This window comes from Puntigrus tetrazona, chromosome 22 (assembly GCF_018831695.1).
Source record: "Puntigrus tetrazona isolate hp1 chromosome 22, ASM1883169v1, whole genome shotgun sequence".
Lineage (NCBI taxonomy): Eukaryota > Metazoa > Chordata > Actinopteri > Cypriniformes > Cyprinidae > Puntigrus > Puntigrus tetrazona.
In genome coordinates this window covers 782,939-803,335 of record NC_056720.1, presented here as the reverse complement: position 1 = coordinate 803,335, position 20,397 = coordinate 782,939, and the positions used below count along the sequence as shown (strand labels likewise).

The window sequence follows — 20,397 nt, the reverse complement described above, 5'->3', positions numbered from 1 at the left end:
ACTAACTCGAGTCTCATTCACGCCACAGCTTTCCTGTCAGGGGTCAGCTCACGATGGTTCGGTAAACCCTGGCGGTAGATGTCATCGCAGCTTTATGCTCTTGCATCAATGAATGAAATGCGTGCTTTAAAGCATTTAAATGACGCTGAATTCATCTGTCAGGGATAGATTGAGGCCGCAGGCGAAGCCGACAGTCACTTCAATGGCGTTTCCAGTTATCTGTTGGGCTCAGCTTATTGAATAACATTCTTGACCTGAATAATTCCTGTGTCGGTAATTTAAACCATGACAAAAGAAGCTTAGGAGTGTACAGTGAATGTTAGTCATGAGATCTGAACTGTTTGCCGCACGCATAGTTGTGCGCATTGTTCAATACTGAAAGTATAACAGTGTACACCTCGGACACGCCTGACGAGGGTTATGTGATGCACAAATTAATCCTTTTAACATTTATCACTTTTGTTGAGAGCTCATAATAACACAGCAAACATGATGAAGGTGTAGAGATTCGGGAGTGAAACTGCTCTATTTAGTAACTGCTAATCAAGTCATCGGAGACGCTTTTCTGGGTTCTAGTGTTTAAGATAAGTCTGGTTCAAGACCATCAGATTAACCCTCTCAGATGACCTTAATTCCAGGGTAGTTTAAAGTCTTTTTGAACCCATAAACTCTCTTCCGACTGTTTTGGGCAGCTCTCACAGGTATTGAATGATGCGTGCGAGATTATCCGATTCAAAAACTGTTTACTGCTTGCGATGGTTCTCAGTTTCTGTCCTGTTCAGCTGCGTCTATTTGCATGTGGATCCCAAATTCAAATGCAATGCGTGTGTATTTGAATGCCGGACCTCTAAAAAACAGTCGCATTGTGCTCTAAATGCAAAACTAAACCTGCTATGAAAAATGCAATCAGGTTCAATAGAAGGTCAGGTGCCTCGTTTGGCAAGGTCTGAAATATGAAACGACAGCAAAGAAATGGCATGTAAAGAACTTAAAGTCAGCCTAATTGCGTTTGCAATCATATTTTATTGTGTAGATATGTGAACTTAAGGAGAACTGACTTCACACATCCACAAAAAACCCATCTGCTTCAACCATGATGGAGAACGTGCAGGAATTCATTTTTCAAAACCTGCCGAATCATTCTCTTGATCTGCCTTGAGATCTGACCTGCATTTTTAACCTGTTTATGCATCCGAAACGCACAAAAATAGCATTCATCCTGCATTCTGTTGCATGTTTGTTTTGAAACTGACACGATAGAGTCACATTTCAACACATCTAAGATCCCTGATAAGGAGGCTTGGGCAAGTTGTGAAATTATAAAGTAAATGTTGAAATAAGGGTGAGTGGGGCATAGTTGGGGAGGGTGAGGCACAAATGCAAGATAAATTACTTTTAATCAGAAATTTTATTTTTAGAAAAGACGTATACAAAAAATAGCAAATAAATGCCTTACATAATAGTTATAACATCTGAGAGGCAAACCTCATACGTATTATCCAGTGACTTGACAAATCACAGAAAAATTGAGCAGAATCTTCAATGATATATCTGATTTGTACTTGATTGACAAGTATTACAGAGAATATATAGTTTATGCATACATTTATATACAGTAGAACAAAACAGTACAGCAAATGTGAACGTTACAGACACTTCATATCACCAGCGTTTTTCCGTTACTCTGCTCTGACAAATATACCTACACAAAAAAACTTCATTTCCCAATACCAAAGAGCCTTAATAAAGCTTTACATTCTCTCACAGCTCAACCGTTGTGTAGAAAAGTATTTAGTCTTTAAGTGCTGTAGCAATACTATCTGATCCAGGCCACGCCTGCGTGCCTCTCGATTCAGACTACTGCCACTTTTACCGGTTCATAAAACCTACTTTAGCCAAGACTTTGGCTTACAGTTTCTGTGAAACCTTTTCCCTCTGGGAAGAGTGCGTTTCTAAAGAGAGGATCTTCTAGTTCCTCATTAGCAGGAGTTCAAAGTCTCTACGCTTGACTGGCAGGTCCACTTCAGTATCCGGTCTCCTCAACCCTCCATCCAGTAGAGTTCTTCCCAAACTTGTAGACCAGTCTGCGCCCATCCACTCTCTCCAGAATCTCTCGTTTGTAGTAATACCTAGAAAGAGCAAGCGCTCTGGTTATTCCACTGTCCCAGCATGCACCAATACAACCCCCCAGAGATGATCCCAGAACTTTGTCTTTTACCTCATGGCTCGGCTGAGCTTCTCATACGTCATGCTGCTGTTCTTCTTCTTCTGCCCCCAGAGCTGAGCAACAGCTTCGGACTTCAAGAACTTGAAGACGCCATCCCTGCGGTCCTCCCATTTCATCAGACCTTGGTTCTTCTCCGGGTGGATCAGGATGTCCCGGATAAACTCCCAAAGGTGGGTTCCTCTTGGAGCTGCAATGGAGCAGTACAGTTTAGTTTAGCACGGCTGATCGTTAGCATTAAGTACCTCTTCCACTAGAGTTCTGTGTACTCACCATGTTTGCTTTTCTTGGACTGAATGAAGTGTTCATATCCCTCACTTTGGCACTTTGGGGGTCGTCCTCTGCCTCTCTTTTTGGGCTCTCCTGACTCTTGTTTCACAAAGTTCTCTGCGGAAAAGAATGCAGTCTGTAAGGGACACTCTACTTCATTATTCCATTCAAACCTGCTCTTTGAGAGCCACCTAATTGCAGAGTTTACTTTCAACCTGCCAGCAGTTGCCAAGTAAACCCGCAGACCTTGATTAGCTGGTTCAGGTGTGTTTGATTTAGGTTAAAACTAGCTTCTGCAAGTAGGTCTCCCTCCAGGAGCGTAAATGAAAAAGAAGAAGAATCAGAGGATCTTACTAGTGCTGGTGGAGTAAGGCATCTCTGAGTATTCTGGGTCGGAGTCGCTGCTGTTGGAATCAGGTGAGCTTGGGTTCAGGAAGCTACCTGTAGAGGACATACCAAAGAGAAAAGAGTTCAGACCACAGAAGCATATGCTTGACCTTAACTGATTAGTAGAGTCCTGTAGCGATACGCACCAGTGTGGGAACTCTGAAAACTCTCAGTCAGCGAGTCATAGCCGTGGTCGCTCTCTGGGGTCAGCTGGCTGGTGTACTCATCGAAGTAGCTGTAGTTGTTCTCCGAATTATCTGTGCAAAGAGAATTTCCAATGTTATTTCAAGTACCGATGGTTGGAGGCTGCTTTGTGTTGCTGGTTTGTATGAGTTTGCTTCTCACCTGATGGGATTGAGGGCTGGACCACCACCGTTTCCAGAAGAGGACCAAGACTCGGTCCGTGCATGTAGGGAAACGAGTTCTGCAGTATGTTGTCCAGTAGGTCTAATTCGGATTCACTCAGACATGTCTCGGAAAGGTCAGTAGCTGTAGACAAACAAATCAAAAGGTGTTAATGCATTCAAGTGCCAAAACTTCTAAGTCTTCTTCAAACTAGCTCTGTCTTTGCTGCTCACCATATCTGGCCTTCAGGTTCTCCAGACTGTGGTGAAGCCGTTCACCAAGCATGGATCCGAACATGCCCATCAAAGTTTCTTTTGACATTGTGCACAGCGTAATCCCGTCCATGTTGCAGTAGTTCATGTTCAGCAGACTGGCATCGAACCTGCCCTCCTCCACATGAAAGCCGATCCACTCCAGCACATTATGTCTGGTCCACATCTGTGGGTTCACCAGGTCCCAGGAGCCTGCCGGAGAACAGGTTCAAAGTACATTTAGCCTCATTCACACATGACATGACAAGCCCTTAACAATAGAAGAATACCCGCTCAGGTTTACAGTCTCCAGGGCCAAAGCTACTGTTGTGTGTTTAACTATCTGTTATGTTGACACCCCGTAGGTTTTGATCACAGTGTCAACAATGACTGCTTTGCCCGAAAGACCATAAAGAAAGCATTCCTGTCTGTCTACTGGAGGCCAAGTTAAACATTGCCTCGGTTAATGATTTTAAGAGTCAGAAACCGAGGTCAGACTTCAGGGATGAGAGATTATCGGCATATCTGGGGTCTTTGTTGGGTGATGGGAACCATCCCAAGCAGGCAAGAACTGTACAGATATCAAGAGTTTATTCTTCAGTAAGAGGTATGGTGATGAATCTTACCCATTGAGCCGCTGTTGTTACTGCTGAAGGTCATCTCTGAGAGATGTGGTGCTCTGCCCATCAGCGTGGTCATGCTTAACAAGTTGGGCTGCGGTTCGGATGGGTACAGGTTGGCATTTGCGTTGTTGAGAATAAGACTAAGTTCGCTTGACGCCATGACAATTCTGCAAGACAAGAAACCATATCAGTTAAACGTCATCCAGAGGTATGTTCTTATTTATATATATAAAAAAATCTTGCTGATTTAAAAGGCAAATTATTTACCAGTTGTGGTGGCTAAAGGCAGCTTGGTTTCCAGGTAAAATCCCAGTGCAAGTGTTAGTTAGGTAATAATCCAGTCAGTAAGGGTTTGTCTTCCGTGGTTTGAGGTTGACTGTTAAGAGTGTCAGGAGGTTTGTTATTCACCTGCTACTTATGAATTTATAGGGCAAAGGAGGGGCGTGGCCAGGATAGGTGCATGAGGAGGCGTGGCCAGGTGAGCATATTCTCCTGGGAGGGGGAATTCCAGTGAATAACTCTCTCGCTTGGCCACTCTACCCTTTTGTTTTTTCCTGAGAATAGATTTTCAGACCTTGAAACATGAACTTGAAACATGACAAGGCAGCTAACATACATTTAGAGATAAATGCGAGCAAATACTATGTCACCTGTGCTCTTTCCATGACAACACGCACACATTAACCCATTCTCTCAGCTATTCCTGGAGGGATGAAGTCATTTCTGTCAATATTTACTGGCGACGGAGATATGCATGTGTGTGTGTAACTTTATAACAGGTTTCGGTTTGCTGCAGGACTGACTGGTGTTTCTGTGTGTGTGTGTTCATACATGAGTGCTTCTGTAGTAGATGTAGGTGATGGTAAACACCATTCTTCTGTTGTGGATGACGCTTATAATGACAGTGAGTGTTGCAAGCAGCATTTATTTTTTTTGTGGACCACTGTAAACTAAATACCACCACATATGAACGGAAGTGGCTAATTACCATGCTTAAGTGCGTTGGCTTTTCCGTTTCTATTTTTACGCTACTAAAAATAGCCGTTCATGTGATCCCGATTTAGATGTTTCCACGTTACTCTCTGTGCATTTCCCCTCCTCTCATAACTGCAGCTCTTTTTCCACTTCTTCTCGACGTCACGCCGATGATCGCTGAAGGAAAGATGTCTTGGAATGCAAAGGAACAGGTTCTGATGAAGATAAATTATTCTCGAGACAGCAAAACTTTCCATATGCGGAGGTGTCTGTCACCTGTTGCTGTCTCTGTCTTGCTTCATGTTGATTAAACACTCAGAGGAGAAAGTCAGTCATGAATGCATATAGCTCTGACTCTATCTATATTTGAGTCTCTTGTTATTTAAATGCAAGTACAGTTTAAGAAGCACGTGTGGTTTTTCTAAGAAGGTGCTGCAGATGTGATCAAATAAAGATGCTTTGTTTTCAGACTTGAGATGTTTTATTGGTCAATTCTGCAGAAGTAAGATAAGATCATAAATAAATACAATCACCTGCATGGGAGAGAGAGAGAGAGAGAGAGAAACAACATTAGATCAGTATTATAAAGGTCGTATTTTAAAAGGTCACGTTTTTAACAGCATCTCGCTAAGGTATTCATCTCCCGAGGTCATGACGAGCTATACTCAGAAAATAATCAGATTAAAACTCTTCACGTCACTGCTTGCCATTAAATAAATGATTCATAATTGAAAGCCATCATGACTAACGCCACACAAAAAAATTCTGTCGCTATTTTCACGCAGAAATGTCTAAACCCGGTAATGGGTTGGACAGGGTTCGGTCTGGGTTGTGATCATAATGAGCTTGAATTAAAACACCAGAAGTCCCAGGGAAGTCCCAGGTGATGGCTAACACTAGTCTGTGAGTTTCGCTCAGCTTGGGGTCCGTTATATATTCACCACATCAAGTAGAGCATGAAGGTCGGTGCGACAGCGAGGAATTCCTTCTATCGACTTCCCAAAGTTATTAACTGCTCCAGACTCCATTAATAGGCTTGTTAATGACGTTAATGAGAGCGGACTCAATTAGTGTGAATCTCCCGCCACCACGTGGAGACATCCGGGTACTGCAGCTACATCAAACCTGTACAGAAGATGGATATTTTTTGGACATTTTTACATTTACATGTACGAAAAGTACCAGGAAGTATCAGATCAGTGGTTTGTTTTATTAACATTATCACAGTATTCTTGGAAATACCCTGCGATACCATGTAAATGTATTCGGGTACCATGGTAAAGTACGTTTTGAAAAAAATTAATAAAAATACACTCGACATTTGTGTTTTGTTTAGAGATGGCTGTTCATGCTGTTCTTTAGAAAAAAACACTCAGCTCCCACAAACTCTTTGGTTTTCCAGCATGTATTTGAAGCCTTTCCAACAATGACTGTCTGATTTTGAGTCTCATTTTTCACACAGAGAATCAAACAAGGAGAAACCAAACTGAAAACCTTTATTTTGCCTAAATATCATATCTGCTATCTTGGCGCTGTCCTTCAAAAGCAACATGTTTCACAAAATCAATTATTTTTTACCCCGCTCTTCAGATTTTCGCGGCTAACCAACGGCTGTAAAAAAAAAAAAAAAAAAAAACGTTAAGTGTATTTTCTACTCGCGTAACGATATTTACATCACTGTAACGGTTTAAAGAAACCTGTCTGTTTGTACAGAGACACAAGTTTACTAACACTTTTCATCTCCCCAGGAGAGAACGGATGAACGACTGACAGGATCATGAGGCGAAGCGCGCGCCAAACGCCTGGAAGTGACGTCACAGGCCGCTAGCGCGCGCAAAAGCCGTTTGAAAGATTCTCCCTCTAAAATACCTACAGATCCTTAAAAACGAGACACGTGCCTGAGAATCTCCTCAGATGGTTCAGACACCGTCAGTAAAAACAAGTCTCGGTTTCTTTGATGCTTGTCGAGTTTTAATTAGGCTACATTTAAAAATATAAAGGTAAAATATATATACTTTTTAATTTTCTTTTTTTTTTTTTTTTTACATTGAAATGTGTTATTATTTTCAGACCTCTGCCGCGGTTTAACGCGATTACATAGAAGTGTCGGACCCAGAAACCAGACCCAAAAAAAAAAAAAAAAAAAAAAAAAAGAACGCATTTTTTGTCCAGGACAAAAAAAAGTACTCCAAAGAGTTAATTTTCTCTCTCTCTCTCTCTCTCTCAAAGAATAGAACAATTTACCGAAAAAGAGATATTCAAAAGAACTTACAGAGAAGCCAAAAGGGCATCAGCAAGCAAAAATAACCAAACACAGATGACAAAAATAGAGCCACTAGAAGAGGGAAGCTGATAAACCTAATTAGATGAGAAAAAGAATCACGGGGGGAATGGCGCCATCAAGCGGCGAAAAGAAGGAACAGACGACGGCTTACATTACACAACTCGTTTTTCCTTTAATTATGAAAAATTGTGTATGTATTTACATTTTTGCACCATATAGGTTCTTCTTAATATTAAGACTTATTTTCCAAGTGTTAATTTTAGCCTATAGTGCGGTTATGAAAACTGTAAAAAAAATCACAATTATTTGAGAATGATGTAGGAGATGAAAACGATTTATTATTCGCCGTCTTGATTCCAGCTTCTTGGCGTTCACGCGGTGCATCATGGGACGCTTTTCACATCCCATGCTTTTCATAACTTTTTCTGACTTGAGTAAGAAGCGGCGTGCAGGAGACATGTCCTGTGTGAGATCTCTCCTATCTATCGTCTCTGTGGCCAGGAGGTCTTTTAATAGAACAGACCGACAGCTGCACACACACACACACACACACACACACTCGAGTGCTGGTATAAATACTGAGGTGTGTGTGTGAGTTCAGTTCCAGAGATGGCCGACAGAAAGAGCAGCAGCAGCGGAGGGGTCAGCTCCCGCCTGAGCGTCAGGAGGAAAGAGAGAGCGGAGAATGAGGCCAAGAAAGAGGAGAAAACCCCAAAAGAAGAAGAGAAGGCCGAGGTGAACGGGACAGGCGCTCCGTCCGAGAACGGGGAGCCCGGGGCCCCTGAAGGAGCCACGGCCAACGGAGAGAACGCAGAGAAACCGGAGCCCATGGAGCTGCCTCCCTTTGAGATCATCACCGGGTGAGTCCGAGTGCTTCCAAACCCGTACGCCTTTGAGGAACCACGAGATGTTCAGTACCGGCCTCGTTCGAGGAGCAGACCTCATTCATAAACGAAAGATCGTGAATCGTAACTCGTCACGTGACGCACGTGAACCAATGGGCTTCGAATGGAATATTTCTCACGAGATTCGATGGAATAGAACCAGAACCGTGAGTCTTCATGATCCATGAGGAATCTTTCAACATCCGCTGAATGAAGTGTTTGTTTCGAACCCAAAATGGTTTTATTAGGCTTTATTTTATTTTATTTTAGACTAATATTAATTACTATATGCTTAAGGTTAGCATATAAGTAAGTGTTCTTATAGTAAGTGCATGTAGCGTGTAAGAAGGACACCTGAAAAGTAAAGAGGGGCATTATTTAAAGAGTGAGCAATCTCCTCAGAAGAGAGAAGGTCTGTGAAGGAGACTTCTTCTGGAGAGGTGCAGGCTTCTCCCATTTCTGTTCCTCTGTTTCCCGCTGAGAAGAACCTTTGTGCGATCCGCGGTTGTGCTTCACGATGCCAAAAGGCGTTATGGGGGAGCGTGTGTGGATGAAGCCCCCAGCCCCCACAAGGTCAGTCCTGACAGGTCCTGAAGCGTCTCGCTGTGTGTCGGCCGGAGAACCTGCTCTTAAAAATAACACCAGGCTTTATAGAACACACAACATCAAGAACGTCGCCGGCGTCTGGAGGAGCCAACAGGAGAAGACGATGAACCTGAAGCACCTGTCTGAGGAGGTTGATCAGACTGGAGATAGTGCTAAAACCAACGAGAGTAAGCGTCTATGAATGAAGACTAATGATTGGTGTCTATCGCTCGGCATCTTTATAACCATTAGCAGTGAACGTTTCCACTGTCGACACGCCGAAGCTGTGAATCGCTGAGGATCATCTCGGAGCAGGTGCTTGGTACGGTTGAGTCAGGTTCATCTGGCAGCGGACGCACACAATGCCTCCAAACCGTGGCTTCTGTAAATGGGTCAGAGACCGAGAATAAAGTTCTGCCCCCGCCGAGGGTATTTATATCCCTGACAGCCCTTCCATCTGTCAGCCGCTGAAGGAGCTGTTAAAAACAACCCCAGAAGCTCCTCCGAGGACCGGCTCTGATTCGGCTCCGCTTGATCCAGCACACTGATTCATAAACGAACATTTCAATTGCAGGGCTGTTTTTATCGCAAAATATACGTTTTATATTTAATATTAGGTTTGTTAAAACATACATGAAATATTGAAAAAAAAATCTTTTGATCTGATGTCCTCGTGTGTCCACAGGGATCGCATGGACCCGTTTTTCTACAAGTTCCAGTACAAGAACGTGGAGTACTCCTCCGGCCGGAACAAAACCTTCTTGTGTTACCTGGTGGACCAGGGGCCCGGGGCCAGCGGGCTCCTGCGGGGCTTCATCGAGGACGAGCACGCGAGCGCTCACGCCGAGGAGGCCTTCTTCCAGCAGGTCCTGCCCAGCTACGACCCGGCCCTCAAGTACACCGTCACCTGGTACATGTCGTCCAGCCCCTGCGCCTCCTGCGCCCTGAAGCTGGCCGAGGTCCTGAGGGCCCGCAAGAGCGTGCGTCTGTCCATCTTCTCGGCGCGGCTCTTCGAGTGGGAGGAGCCTGAGATCAGGGCGGGGCTGAAGGCGCTGGCGGCCGCCGGCTGCAAGCTGCGCATGATGAAGCCGCTGGACTTCACCTACACCTGGGACACCTTCGTGGAGAACGACGAGCAGACGTTCACGCCGTGGGAGGACTGCCAGGAGAACTACGAGTACTACCAAGACAAACTGGCCGACATCCTGCAGTGACGTGAGAAACCACACACAGCACTTAAAGGGATAGTAACACGAAAACAACAAGCTCTGTCATTGATCACTCACCCTCCCGTCATACTTCTGATGAATTACGAGAGCCCTTGCGACAGACACGATCAAACAATCAGTCGATATTACCATAGACGCTAGCGTTAAAATAATCCACGTGACATCAGGGGCTCAGTCGGACGCTACGAGAAAACTTTTTGTGCGCAAAAGACAACAAAAATAACGAATCCTTTAAAGATTGCATCATGTGATCCCTTTAAAATAAAGTAAACGTTAACGTTCAGTTGCCAAGGCAACATTTCTCATTTTCGTTTAGTTAACCTTGGTGTGTAATAAAAACGAATTTAACACACGAAAAAAGAATTTGAAAATCTATATGCATATTTTAAAAAGAGAAATAAAAATGACACGACAAAATGACTGAAGGTTAAACTACGGTTAAAATGAAACGCAACATGAAAGACATTTCTAAAATAATAATATACAACTACAGTAAAATGCAACGTTTGTTACTGTTTATCGTAAAGAAATATGTTCACTTGACTGTTTGATTTAGAAATACTCATCATTAACACACACGCTCACACACACCCACACACACACACACACACTCACACACACACACACACACACACACACACACACACACACACACACACACTCACACACACACTCACACACACACACACACACACACACACACACACACACACACACACGCACACACACACACACACGCACACACACACACTCACACACAGTCAAACCAGCGCTTGGCGTTAGCATGTGGCTAAGCTAACATCACGCACAAGAAAACACAAAAACTTAACGCTCTAACGCTTTTAACGCTTTTGTTTTGTAAAAGACTAAATATTAGCATGCTAACAAAAATATGTAGCACATACAAATATTGAGATTACAGCAAATAAATACTAAAACTATGCAGTAATTGTTACTTGAAATGAAATAAACATTAACTGACCTAAAATTAAATTTGTTTTCCGAGCAATATTTCTCCTTTTCATTCATTTCAAAAAATAAATAAATAAAACACAACAAAATTACTAAAACCGTAACTAGACAAAATAGAAAATGGAAACTCAAAATATTAATATAATTCCAGTAATATGTCAATTAAACTAAAATAATACTGAATGCGTGAATACTTAATTTATCAATAATGAATAAAAATATGAGTATTTGGTTCCGTTCCCATATGGTTACCATTTGGTTATTTTTATTACTTTATTTGTATTACACTAAGGTACAAAAGCGGTCACTGGGATCTTTTTAAAGGGAATCTTCTGTGGAAGTACCTCACCAGTCACAGCTTTTGTACTTTTATTTCCGAGAGTGCGGTTTTTACAAAAACCAGTTGCAATGCATTCTGGGAATGCCTTGTTTTGTTAAGCAAATGCTACCGTACTCAGCAGCCGTGTTCAGAATAGCCTGTGTCTGTGCAGAAGTCAGCTGTCTCAGAATATCTGGTGTCCCTGATGACACTCAAGCTTCTGGGTCAGCGTGTTCTCAGCGGCTCTCGGGCTTATTTTTGTCAATTAAAGTGATTGTTTTTGCTCTTTTGCAGGAGAAAGAAGCGAGAGCCGACGAACACTTGTCCGAAAGCCAAGAGAATGTGTGCGTTTGAGTGAACGAGAGAGAAATGTTTTTACATTCTTTACATCCAGATTCGTTGTGTTCGGGAATCCTCACAGATTCATTCAGTACTTCCATGTTTTCTGTATTCCTGTGAAGAAAAGAGGATTTGTACTTTTAATAATTGGTTCTATGTCTGAATGTGGTTTCTCTTTAGGTGTGACACCTTTCTTATTTCGTGCAGTTTTATATTCTGAACGTCAGCTTCACGTTATTTATCGTTTTATATTCACGCTGGTCAGAGCACAAACCCTCACTTCATTTAAACTGAAAATAATGGTGCAGCCGTTTATGAAATTGCAAATATTGTGCAAGCAATAAATAAATAAAAACATTACTCTGGGAGCTACTTTCACAGTTTTGGAAAACAAATAAAACTGTATTGTTTTGGAGTGCGGTGCATTTTTTTTTTTTATGCGTTACGAACACAATTAATTTCACCACATTTGAACTGTTTCGTCCCAAATGAGTCAGTGGCTTACTTAAAAGCATCTTTAATTACACACACATATGATAAATCAAAAATACCATCTGTTCACAGTCGCCCATATAAATAAATATGATAGCAAGGATGATTTACTAGATATTTGAAGACATTCGATAAATAAATCCACAAGAAATTCTTCCACACAAAAAAAAGGTATGATAGTATTAGGTATGTTTTTGCATGTGTACGAAGTAAATTCAGTCATATAGTACTTTCTGAAAACCATATGCATGTTGTTTTTCAAAGTATAATGCGTCTAGCACACTAAACTGATTTAATAGGTCTAAAATATACATTTTAAAGACTTACAGGAGATGGAGAAACACGGCGCGCCAAGACTACATCGCTTACGTTATAATCTATACATCTATCTTTACAAAACTAGCGTGTTTCATCTATAATATATTGATATAGTTTAGTTGGGTAAAGCCGATAACACGTACAGCACAGAGACGTTTATTTGATGTCTGACTGACGTCTGCAAGACGTGTTTGCTCATCTGCTGGACATCACCTATCAGAGCACGTTGTACATGATCATAATGACAGCGATCTAGTTTTGTCGGGTCGTACAGTCCTTGGTGGTTTTCCGCCGGACGTCAGTTGGGATGTATTTGGTCGGTGATGTTATTTCTCTCGGTCTCCGGTGAGGTGAGGTCGGTACATGTCGCTCAGCAGCGTCTCCAGCGCTCTCCTGTGCTCTCTCCCGGGCTGAGAGCGCCACCTGCTGTCGTCGGCGGTCAGGGTGCGCGTCTGCGCCGTGTGAAGCCCCTCGATGGCGCTGGACAGCCAGATCAAGCGCTTCAGACTCTGGATGGAGCGACCGCGATCATGCATCAGCTGGTGCTCTGTGACCGCCCGTCTGCTGCAGAGCAATAACGATAGATAGATAGATAGATAGATAGATAGATAGATAGATAGATAGATAGATAGATAGATAGATAGATAGATTTGATAGATAGATCAATGGCGAATATATGGATAGTAGGGGTGCCACGGTATAATCCAAATCAAAGTCGTCATCCTTATTCCCTTGTTACTGGGGGCTTTGGGGCGAGCAGAGCAGGTGCGTGCCGTTATATAGTTGTTTGGAATCCACTTGGCAAAGAGAGAGACGTCATTTCCTCATTATCTTCAGCTGGGATGTTATTATGATCTTCAACAGTTGCTTACAGCCGTAAAAAGACATTGAAACAGCGACGCTTTCTGATGCACACCACACTGCGTTCTTTGTCACAGGAACATCCCTGCTGAAGATCATGAGGAAATTACATCGTTCCCTTTGACAAGTGCAATCTAAACGAAAAACAAATGGCACGCGCATGCTCTACTCACTCCTACAAGGGGATAGGGATGATCACTTCCAACTGGTTCAGTGCCACCCCTAATAGATGCCACCCCTACGTGCATTGACTAGATAGATAGATATATAGATTTGCATTGATAGATAACCTCTCGTTCTCCTGACACTGCACAGCTGCGACCACCATCAGTATCATGAGGGCGGCGCGCTGCTGAGATCTCTGCGTCTTCAACATCATCCGAACACTGAAACGCCTCGAGCTGAGGAGCAAAAACACGAACCCAGAGCTTCATCAGAACCGAACTTCACACACAAAGAAGCCACTAACTTCCTCCAGTACTCACGTGTCGTCTCTCTCGCGTCTGCTGTCCTGCAGATGATTGACCGACGGACGGTCAGGTCTCAGGGTTTATATAGACCCAGGCGTCCCCAACACAGGAAGTGACCTCACGCTGTCAGGTCTGAAGAACTTCCCCTCCTCCTTCTCCAGTCCCAATTATCGTGCAGATATGCCTTGGTTGCTTCCACAAAACCATTTATAATGGATGCGTCAAACTACTGATTAATCATAGTTTTGGGTTTCGTTCCATTTTTTATTCACAGATTTGACAATCTCACTGATCAAGACTCGAGGTCCTTTGGCTTTCAGTTTCTGAATCTGCTGAGAAAGCCAGTGTTTTGGCCTAAAAACTGGAAAAAGATGAAGAACTGTCACAGAATTGGAGAGGTTCAAGAGTTAAAACCTGACGGAGGATGGTTGTCGACATGAAAAGACCCAGTCGATAAAGCATTCATAACGAGCATTCTAGTTAAAATGCCTTTCTGTGAGAACTTCAAAACTAAGCATCACCGCCGGCGTGTCTCCACGTCAGCAGCATCGCTAAAGACTCTCACAGCCCTAGCGACAGATCACAGATGTGGTTTCTAACTGCGAGAAATGCGAGTGCTTGATGGGGACGTCAATGATGATTCCTGCAAAGTAAAACATCTCTGATTAGCAACCGCCCAGATGACAACAAACCCACAACACTGTATCGCATTCTGTCGTCATTTTCTTCCAAATCTCCAAGACTTACTTTCCTCTGCAGAACAGATGTTATGAAAAATATTTGTTTGCAGTTGCCATAGCACGTTGACGTCTAAGTAAAGTGCAGTTAAAGTAGACTTCATTAAAGTAATTCAATTTAATTAAATTAGCACTATGTCCCAAGCCTTTATTTCTACAAATAAAGCCCAAAAACCATGGTAACCACAAATTAACCAAGATTGCACTAAACTAACCATAGTTTAACCATGTAGTTTAAACTGTAATGATACAAACTGTACTCAATACACCAAATATCACCATTTACTATAATTAAACCATGTTTAATATGAAGCCTGTTGTTTTTTTGTCAATCAATCGATTTCAGTTCTTCAATATACAACACCAAAAAAAGAGACTAAATATCTCTACGATATTTGGTGAGCGATTTATTTGAGAATAGCGTTCTTTTTTTTGATAGCCACTGACTAATCACATCAGCTTTGTTTGATCAACAGTCACCCAAAAGCAACGACCCAGCAGCTTTTTATATTTAAAATTTTTCCTAAAACGTGCAGTTTAATCGCGGCGCGTGATTGATTTACAGGCGCCGGCTCCGAAGCCCCGCCCTCTAGCGTGCGTCGAGACGTTCATTACGTGAGCGCGTCCGCATTTCCGCGCTGCGCCATTTCGGAGCGGATCAGATCCAGGAATCGGGACACACGCGATCAGAAACACGCGAAACTCACGGTAAGTCAGCTTTTGTGCGCGTTTATAGTTTTCCAGCGCGCGTGATTCTGTTTTTCGGGATGCTTAATTGCGGATGCTCGCGGACGGAATCGCGTTTTAAAGCTTAACTCGTGTTTTGTTAAGGCGCCATTTTACTCTTGACCCGGATTAGCGATTAGCCGCTTACTGCGAGTCTTTAATTACATTTATTAGTTTAACGGTAATCTTAATGATGTTTGCAGCAGCTCCAGCCCGTTTTTACCCGTTAAAACGATCGTTTGTGCCTCGCAGCGGCTTGTGTTCAGTCGCGTGTGAACGCCGTGCGCCATTTTGAGCCGCGAACAAAAGCAGAAGACGCTCTCTTCACACATTACTGTTGTTTAGGAGTTTCATGGTGAATTTCACGAAGCGTTGCTCTGGTATAGTTTTATTTGGACTTACTTCTAGGTTAAAGTGATTTTTAACACGTTGTAATTATCAAACACGGTTTAGTATTGTTTGCAACTAAACAGTTTGGCCTAATAGGAACTCAAACCCGTACGAAAATTGGCAATGGTTTTACTATAAATAAATACAAAACGTGTTTACTGTAGTTAAGCATGATTTTAGTTCATTTTCTTGTAAAATGCACACTGCAAAGGTTGCACAGAAACGCTTTTGCAGTGGCATTTTCACAATGCAATCACTACTGTAAACTTTAGACCCATCTCAGCCTCGTGTATTAATGTAGCTTTAATTCAGTCTAGTTTTTATGTAGGTTTTATCAACATTGACCAGCCTTAACTTGGCTTGGTAAAGATGACCTAAGAGTCATTAAATGGTCTATAGCATTGCATCCAGGTAATCTACCAATGGATTGACGATGAAAATAAACTGCAATGGTCATGGCAAGACAATATTCAAACATTGAGATGGGAATAGAGAGGGGGGATGGAGACCGAAATCAGCCACACCTCCATTATGAGCGTTAACCTAGAGATAGTCAGCCTTGTTATTGAAATTAGTAGGAAACTGATGCACTGATGGCCAACGCCTGATTGATGAAACTCTTAAGAATGAACTGTAGAGCAATGTTTTTGTATGTGGTGTCCCTTTTAGATTTTCATGAAGGAGATTGATGTGACTTCTCTTTATTTTGGCAGATTGAGCCATGCATCGTGACTGCCCTCTGGACTGTAAGGTGTACGTTGGGAATCTGGGAAATAATGGGAACAAATCCGAGCTGGAGCGGGCGTTTGGCTACTACGGACCCCTGAGGAGCGTCTGGGTGGCCAGGAATCCTCCCGGTTTTGCATTCGTTGAGTTCGAGGACCCTCGCGATGCCACAGACGCCGTCAGAGAGCTGGACGGACGGTGAGTGCGGCTCGAAGCACTAATGATCAGCGGTCGTTCAGTGGGTTCTGTTTTAACTGATGCGTTGTCGTCACACAGGACCCTCTGCGGTTGCCGAGTGAGGGTGGAGTTGTCCAATGGCGAGAAGCGCTCTCGTAACCGGGGTCCGCCTCCGTCCTGGAGCCGACGCCCACGCGATGACTACCGAAGGCGCAGCCCGGCCCCCAGGCGCAGGTAAACCTGTTTTCCCGCTCACCTCTTTCTCTGTAGGTTGTGTTCCAGAGGACACTAATCTGATTCTGCCCCTTCCGCCCGTCCTGGAGGCTCCGCTGGTGCCGGGTGTCCCGGTTCTGACGAGCATCTGCTGGGGATCTCTTGCTCCTCCATCTTCATTGTCATTGATAACCATTAAACAATGATTGACTGGGCTTCTCAAATTCTGATAGTGTTACTATGCAAATCAGTAAGTTGTTTATTGGGTTAATTTGATGACACAATGCCGATGTTACGTTTCACTCCAAAATGAGATGCTTTTCGCTTGTTTTTTTGCATTGAGACTTTGTGCGCCAAGTCACGTCGCTGTGTCCATTATCCCACGTTCAATTTTTGCGTTTTTATGAATTGGTGGCTCACTCATTGTTTCATGCTCCTGCTCGTACAGTAGCTCCACTTGCCTGTGAGATTGGGTTAAATTCTGCAAATGTTAATTAGACCATTAATAAACAAATTGCAAGCAAACTTTTCTAATGTTAAGTTGCGAAGGATAATGTACTTAAGTGGCGGTAATGGGCATTACAGCGGCGATTGAGGTAACGCTACATATTATGATAAAAGGTCCCAAAGTCTCAGTGCAGAAAACATTGTTTTCAAAATAGGCTTTGTTTCTCTTTAATTTTTTTTTTTTTTTTTTTTTTTTTTTTTTTGGATTGAAACTTGACTTGAGGCTTTGCTAAATTGTGAATTGGCCGTCAAAGCCCAGTCGCTAGTGTTCAGTAATCTGCTCGGCTCTAGTAATGGTTGGAATATGCAATCTTTTGTTGACTTAACTTTTACATGAAGGTTGTTTTTATTTTCTTATCTATATTAATAAAAATGAACCCCGTTGCAGAGTCACCACCATGCCTCTCCTCACCACCCTCTGAGTCAGTCTACTAGTCCTCTTTCAGCATCATGTGACCAGCGTGCCCCAATCAGCTGGCTGGGTTGGTGTCACATGACCCAGGCGTTGCCAGTCATCAGGTCGCACCAGCCCATTGGTTCCTGAGCATGCCGTTGTCAGCTCCTCCTCCTCCAACCTTAACACCCAATCGGCAGCGGCCCACTTCACATTCCTGACCAATCAGCGTTTTACGCTCCCCAATGTCTACACTACCAACCACCAGCAACAGCCTTCGGCTAACCAATAAAAGCAGGAAATATCCACTACATCCAGCCCCCATCCGCAAGCCAGCTAATCAGCTCGCAGCATCTGGCCTGCACTTTCCCGCCAATTCTGCTCCCCGGCCGCCAGCCGTCCTCCCCTTCGCCTTTTCTAGCTTGTTGAAAACCGAAAAGACTAGTAAGTTTTTCCTGCTTCATACAGTTTAATGCTGAATACAGATGTAAGATGAGGAGAAATCTCCTGTTGAGTTGAAACAAACAGGGTTGGTATGAGATCTGGACAGACGTTGTTAAGCTTAGGTAAGCAGACTGATGGGGAGCCCAAACGGAGGTTCAGGTTACAGAAGAAGCGTGGGCTTTGAGAGCTGCTCTTGCTTTCTTTCACTGTCTTCATTCTGTGGGGTTGTTTGCAGTGCGTTTCTGTTGAGTTTTCTCCTGCTAGTGCACTACTTTTGTAGCTCTCTGTACTCGAGCGTAACGCTCTTAGCGAGGGAGGTTCTCCGAAGCCTCATGTTGCGAGGTCTCCACTCCACCCCTGTATCAGGGCGGTGACGAGTGCGTTTGACCGTTAGCAGGCTGGAGTTGCAGGGCTATTGAGGTGCGTCCGTGTGTCGACTGCGCGCTCACTCGCTTTGCCTCTCTTCTCTTCTTCAGATCGCCCAGGAGGAGGAGCCTGAGTCGTAGTCGCAGCAGGTAAGAGTCGTGGGAATTCTGGGCGTTTACGTTGTTTCGCGAGCGCTCTCTCAATGCTGTGTTCTGGGTTCTGTTTAGATCTCTTTCCAGAGAGCGCCGGAGGGAGAGATCGCTGTCTCGAGACAGGAACCACAGGCTTTCGCGATCTTTCTCCCGATCAAGGAGGTAGGCATTTATTTACTTATTACTTATTGATTTATAGACCATTTTCATAGAAATCAGAGGTTTATCGTTGTGTAAAACTGACAGAACTTAACTCTAAAGTTTATTAAATTTGTAGTTTTTACACTAAGTGCTCTTTTGTGAGGATTTTCATGCTGCTGATTTAAAGTTTTGAAAGAAATATTCCTGATCTTAAAAGTCGTCATGCTCGATCTTGTCGTTTACAGTCGTTCCAGATCGAATGACCGGAAATGAACGTTGGCGCTGAGAAGAACATTGTGACGGAAATCTCGGCACAGATCAAACATGTTGAAAAAGACTTTGAGTCCCCCATATTTTTTTTTTATTTTTATTAACATTATTTTAGCGGTTCTGTTTTCTTCTGTAGCTGCGGTTGTGCGTGTTTGCAGTTTTAATGCGACGGCATTCCATCTCACACTTTTAAGACTTTTTATGTTTTTTGGCGGTGAATGTGATAGGTTCTGCTGCGCTGAGCTCGACCGTGTTTGTTTTCGGTGCGATCAGTGGGGGGAGATGTAACGGCACTATGACGGCAGCAGGGGGGGGAACGGAGAACAGCTTTCATGTTGGGTTTTTTTTTTTTTTGTTTCTCGTAGTGTTTGTACTGTTTATAATGTTGATCTGAATTAAAACTCATGACAAAAATGCTTTGGTCTCTGAATTGTTTTTGTTTTTAAAATGGCAATTTATTGTCTTTTTAGAATGAAGTTTTTAAATTTAGTGTTTTTTTGAGGTACTTAATGCTAAGTTTTGTGTATTTTCAGCTAATGCCAACAGAACACCTTACTGAAACATTACAGCAAGTTTTTAGTGTTAGCATTCTGCTAATTCCCGTTCTGTGTCTAGTGATCGCTGATATGTTGAGAATCCTGGTTAAATATTAATTGAAAACCATATTGATATCTGAACTTTGTCAGGTTTAATTGAGGTTGTTCTGAGCTTCATTTTTGTGGCTGAGGTCCAGTTAAGTAAGTTGCTTGTAGGTTAGATCGTTCTTGAGGGATTTATGTTGAGAAGAACAATAAAAGGGACAGCAATTTTTAAATGGTTAAAACATTGTTTTCCCCAAGCAAAGTTTAACTCTTGAGAAACCAATCCACGTATAGACTTATCAACATGATTCTGGTACTTGGATTTAACTGATAAAATCCAGAGTAGAGACTTTAATATCTGCTTGATAAAACGGTAAGTAATTGTTAACCAGAATATAGCTTAAAATCTTCCACGAGTACTTAAAGTCTGAATTTTAATCGCCCTCAAGTTTCCGGACCCCATTGAATTCAACAGCGTTCATTTATTTTCATTCATTTTTGTGGTACTATGGAAGTCAAAGGTGTCCAGATGTTTGGTCACCCATATTTTTCTAAATATCTTTTGTGTTCAGCAGGAGAAAGAGACTCGTTGTCGACGTGAGGCCGGGAGAAGGACACAAGTTGTTTGGTAACTCGAGTGCTAAGATGTAATGAGTCAGACTAAACCAGCTTGTCATTGATTCTTACTGTATGGGGTTTCTGAGGTCACCGATCACGAGATAACCTCTTACATAAGACACTCTTC

At 42.9% G+C, this 20,397-nt stretch overlaps 4 protein-coding genes across 4 annotated transcripts; 2 read left to right on the top strand and 2 right to left on the bottom strand.

Moving 5' to 3' along the window:
• Positions 1–1,389: 1,389 nt before the first annotated feature.
• Positions 1,390–4,528, bottom strand: elf3 (E74-like factor 3 (ets domain transcription factor, epithelial-specific)). Its single transcript, XM_043223671.1, has 9 exons — positions 4,368–4,528; positions 4,104–4,267; positions 3,460–3,690; positions 3,227–3,370; positions 3,028–3,138; positions 2,849–2,935; positions 2,498–2,611; positions 2,219–2,414; positions 1,390–2,129 (listed from the first exon to the last, which is right to left on the bottom strand). Exons 2-9 carry the CDS (start codon positions 4,258–4,260, stop codon positions 2,024–2,026), a joined length of 1,146 nt encoding a protein of 381 aa, XP_043079606.1. The 5' UTR covers positions 4,261–4,267; positions 4,368–4,528; the 3' UTR covers positions 1,390–2,023.
• A 3,424-nt stretch (positions 4,529–7,952) lies between these two features.
• apobec2a (apolipoprotein B mRNA editing enzyme, catalytic polypeptide-like 2a) lies at positions 7,953–12,102 on the top strand. Its single transcript, XM_043223708.1, has 3 exons — positions 7,953–8,219; positions 9,514–10,043; positions 11,643–12,102. Exons 1-2 carry the CDS (start codon positions 7,969–7,971, stop codon positions 10,040–10,042), a joined length of 780 nt encoding a protein of 259 aa, XP_043079643.1. The 5' UTR covers positions 7,953–7,968; the 3' UTR covers position 10,043; positions 11,643–12,102.
• Positions 12,103–12,188: 86 nt separating this feature from the next.
• On the bottom strand, positions 12,189–14,873 carry pth4 (parathyroid hormone 4). The gene is made up of 4 exons (XM_043223740.1): positions 14,576–14,873; positions 13,844–14,471; positions 13,649–13,759; positions 12,189–13,061 (listed from the first exon to the last, which is right to left on the bottom strand). The coding sequence occupies exons 3-4, from the start codon at positions 13,735–13,737 to the stop codon at positions 12,824–12,826; spliced, it is 327 nt and encodes a 108-aa protein (XP_043079675.1). The 5' UTR covers positions 13,738–13,759; positions 13,844–14,471; positions 14,576–14,873; the 3' UTR covers positions 12,189–12,823.
• A 251-nt stretch (positions 14,874–15,124) lies between these two features.
• srsf3b (serine and arginine rich splicing factor 3b) lies at positions 15,125–19,485 on the top strand. The gene is made up of 6 exons (XM_043223728.1): positions 15,125–15,273; positions 16,395–16,605; positions 16,684–16,818; positions 18,619–18,657; positions 18,736–18,822; positions 19,047–19,485. The coding sequence occupies exons 2-6, from the start codon at positions 16,403–16,405 to the stop codon at positions 19,072–19,074; spliced, it is 492 nt and encodes a 163-aa protein (XP_043079663.1). The 5' UTR covers positions 15,125–15,273; positions 16,395–16,402; the 3' UTR covers positions 19,075–19,485.
• Positions 19,486–20,397: the final 912 nt, after the last annotated feature.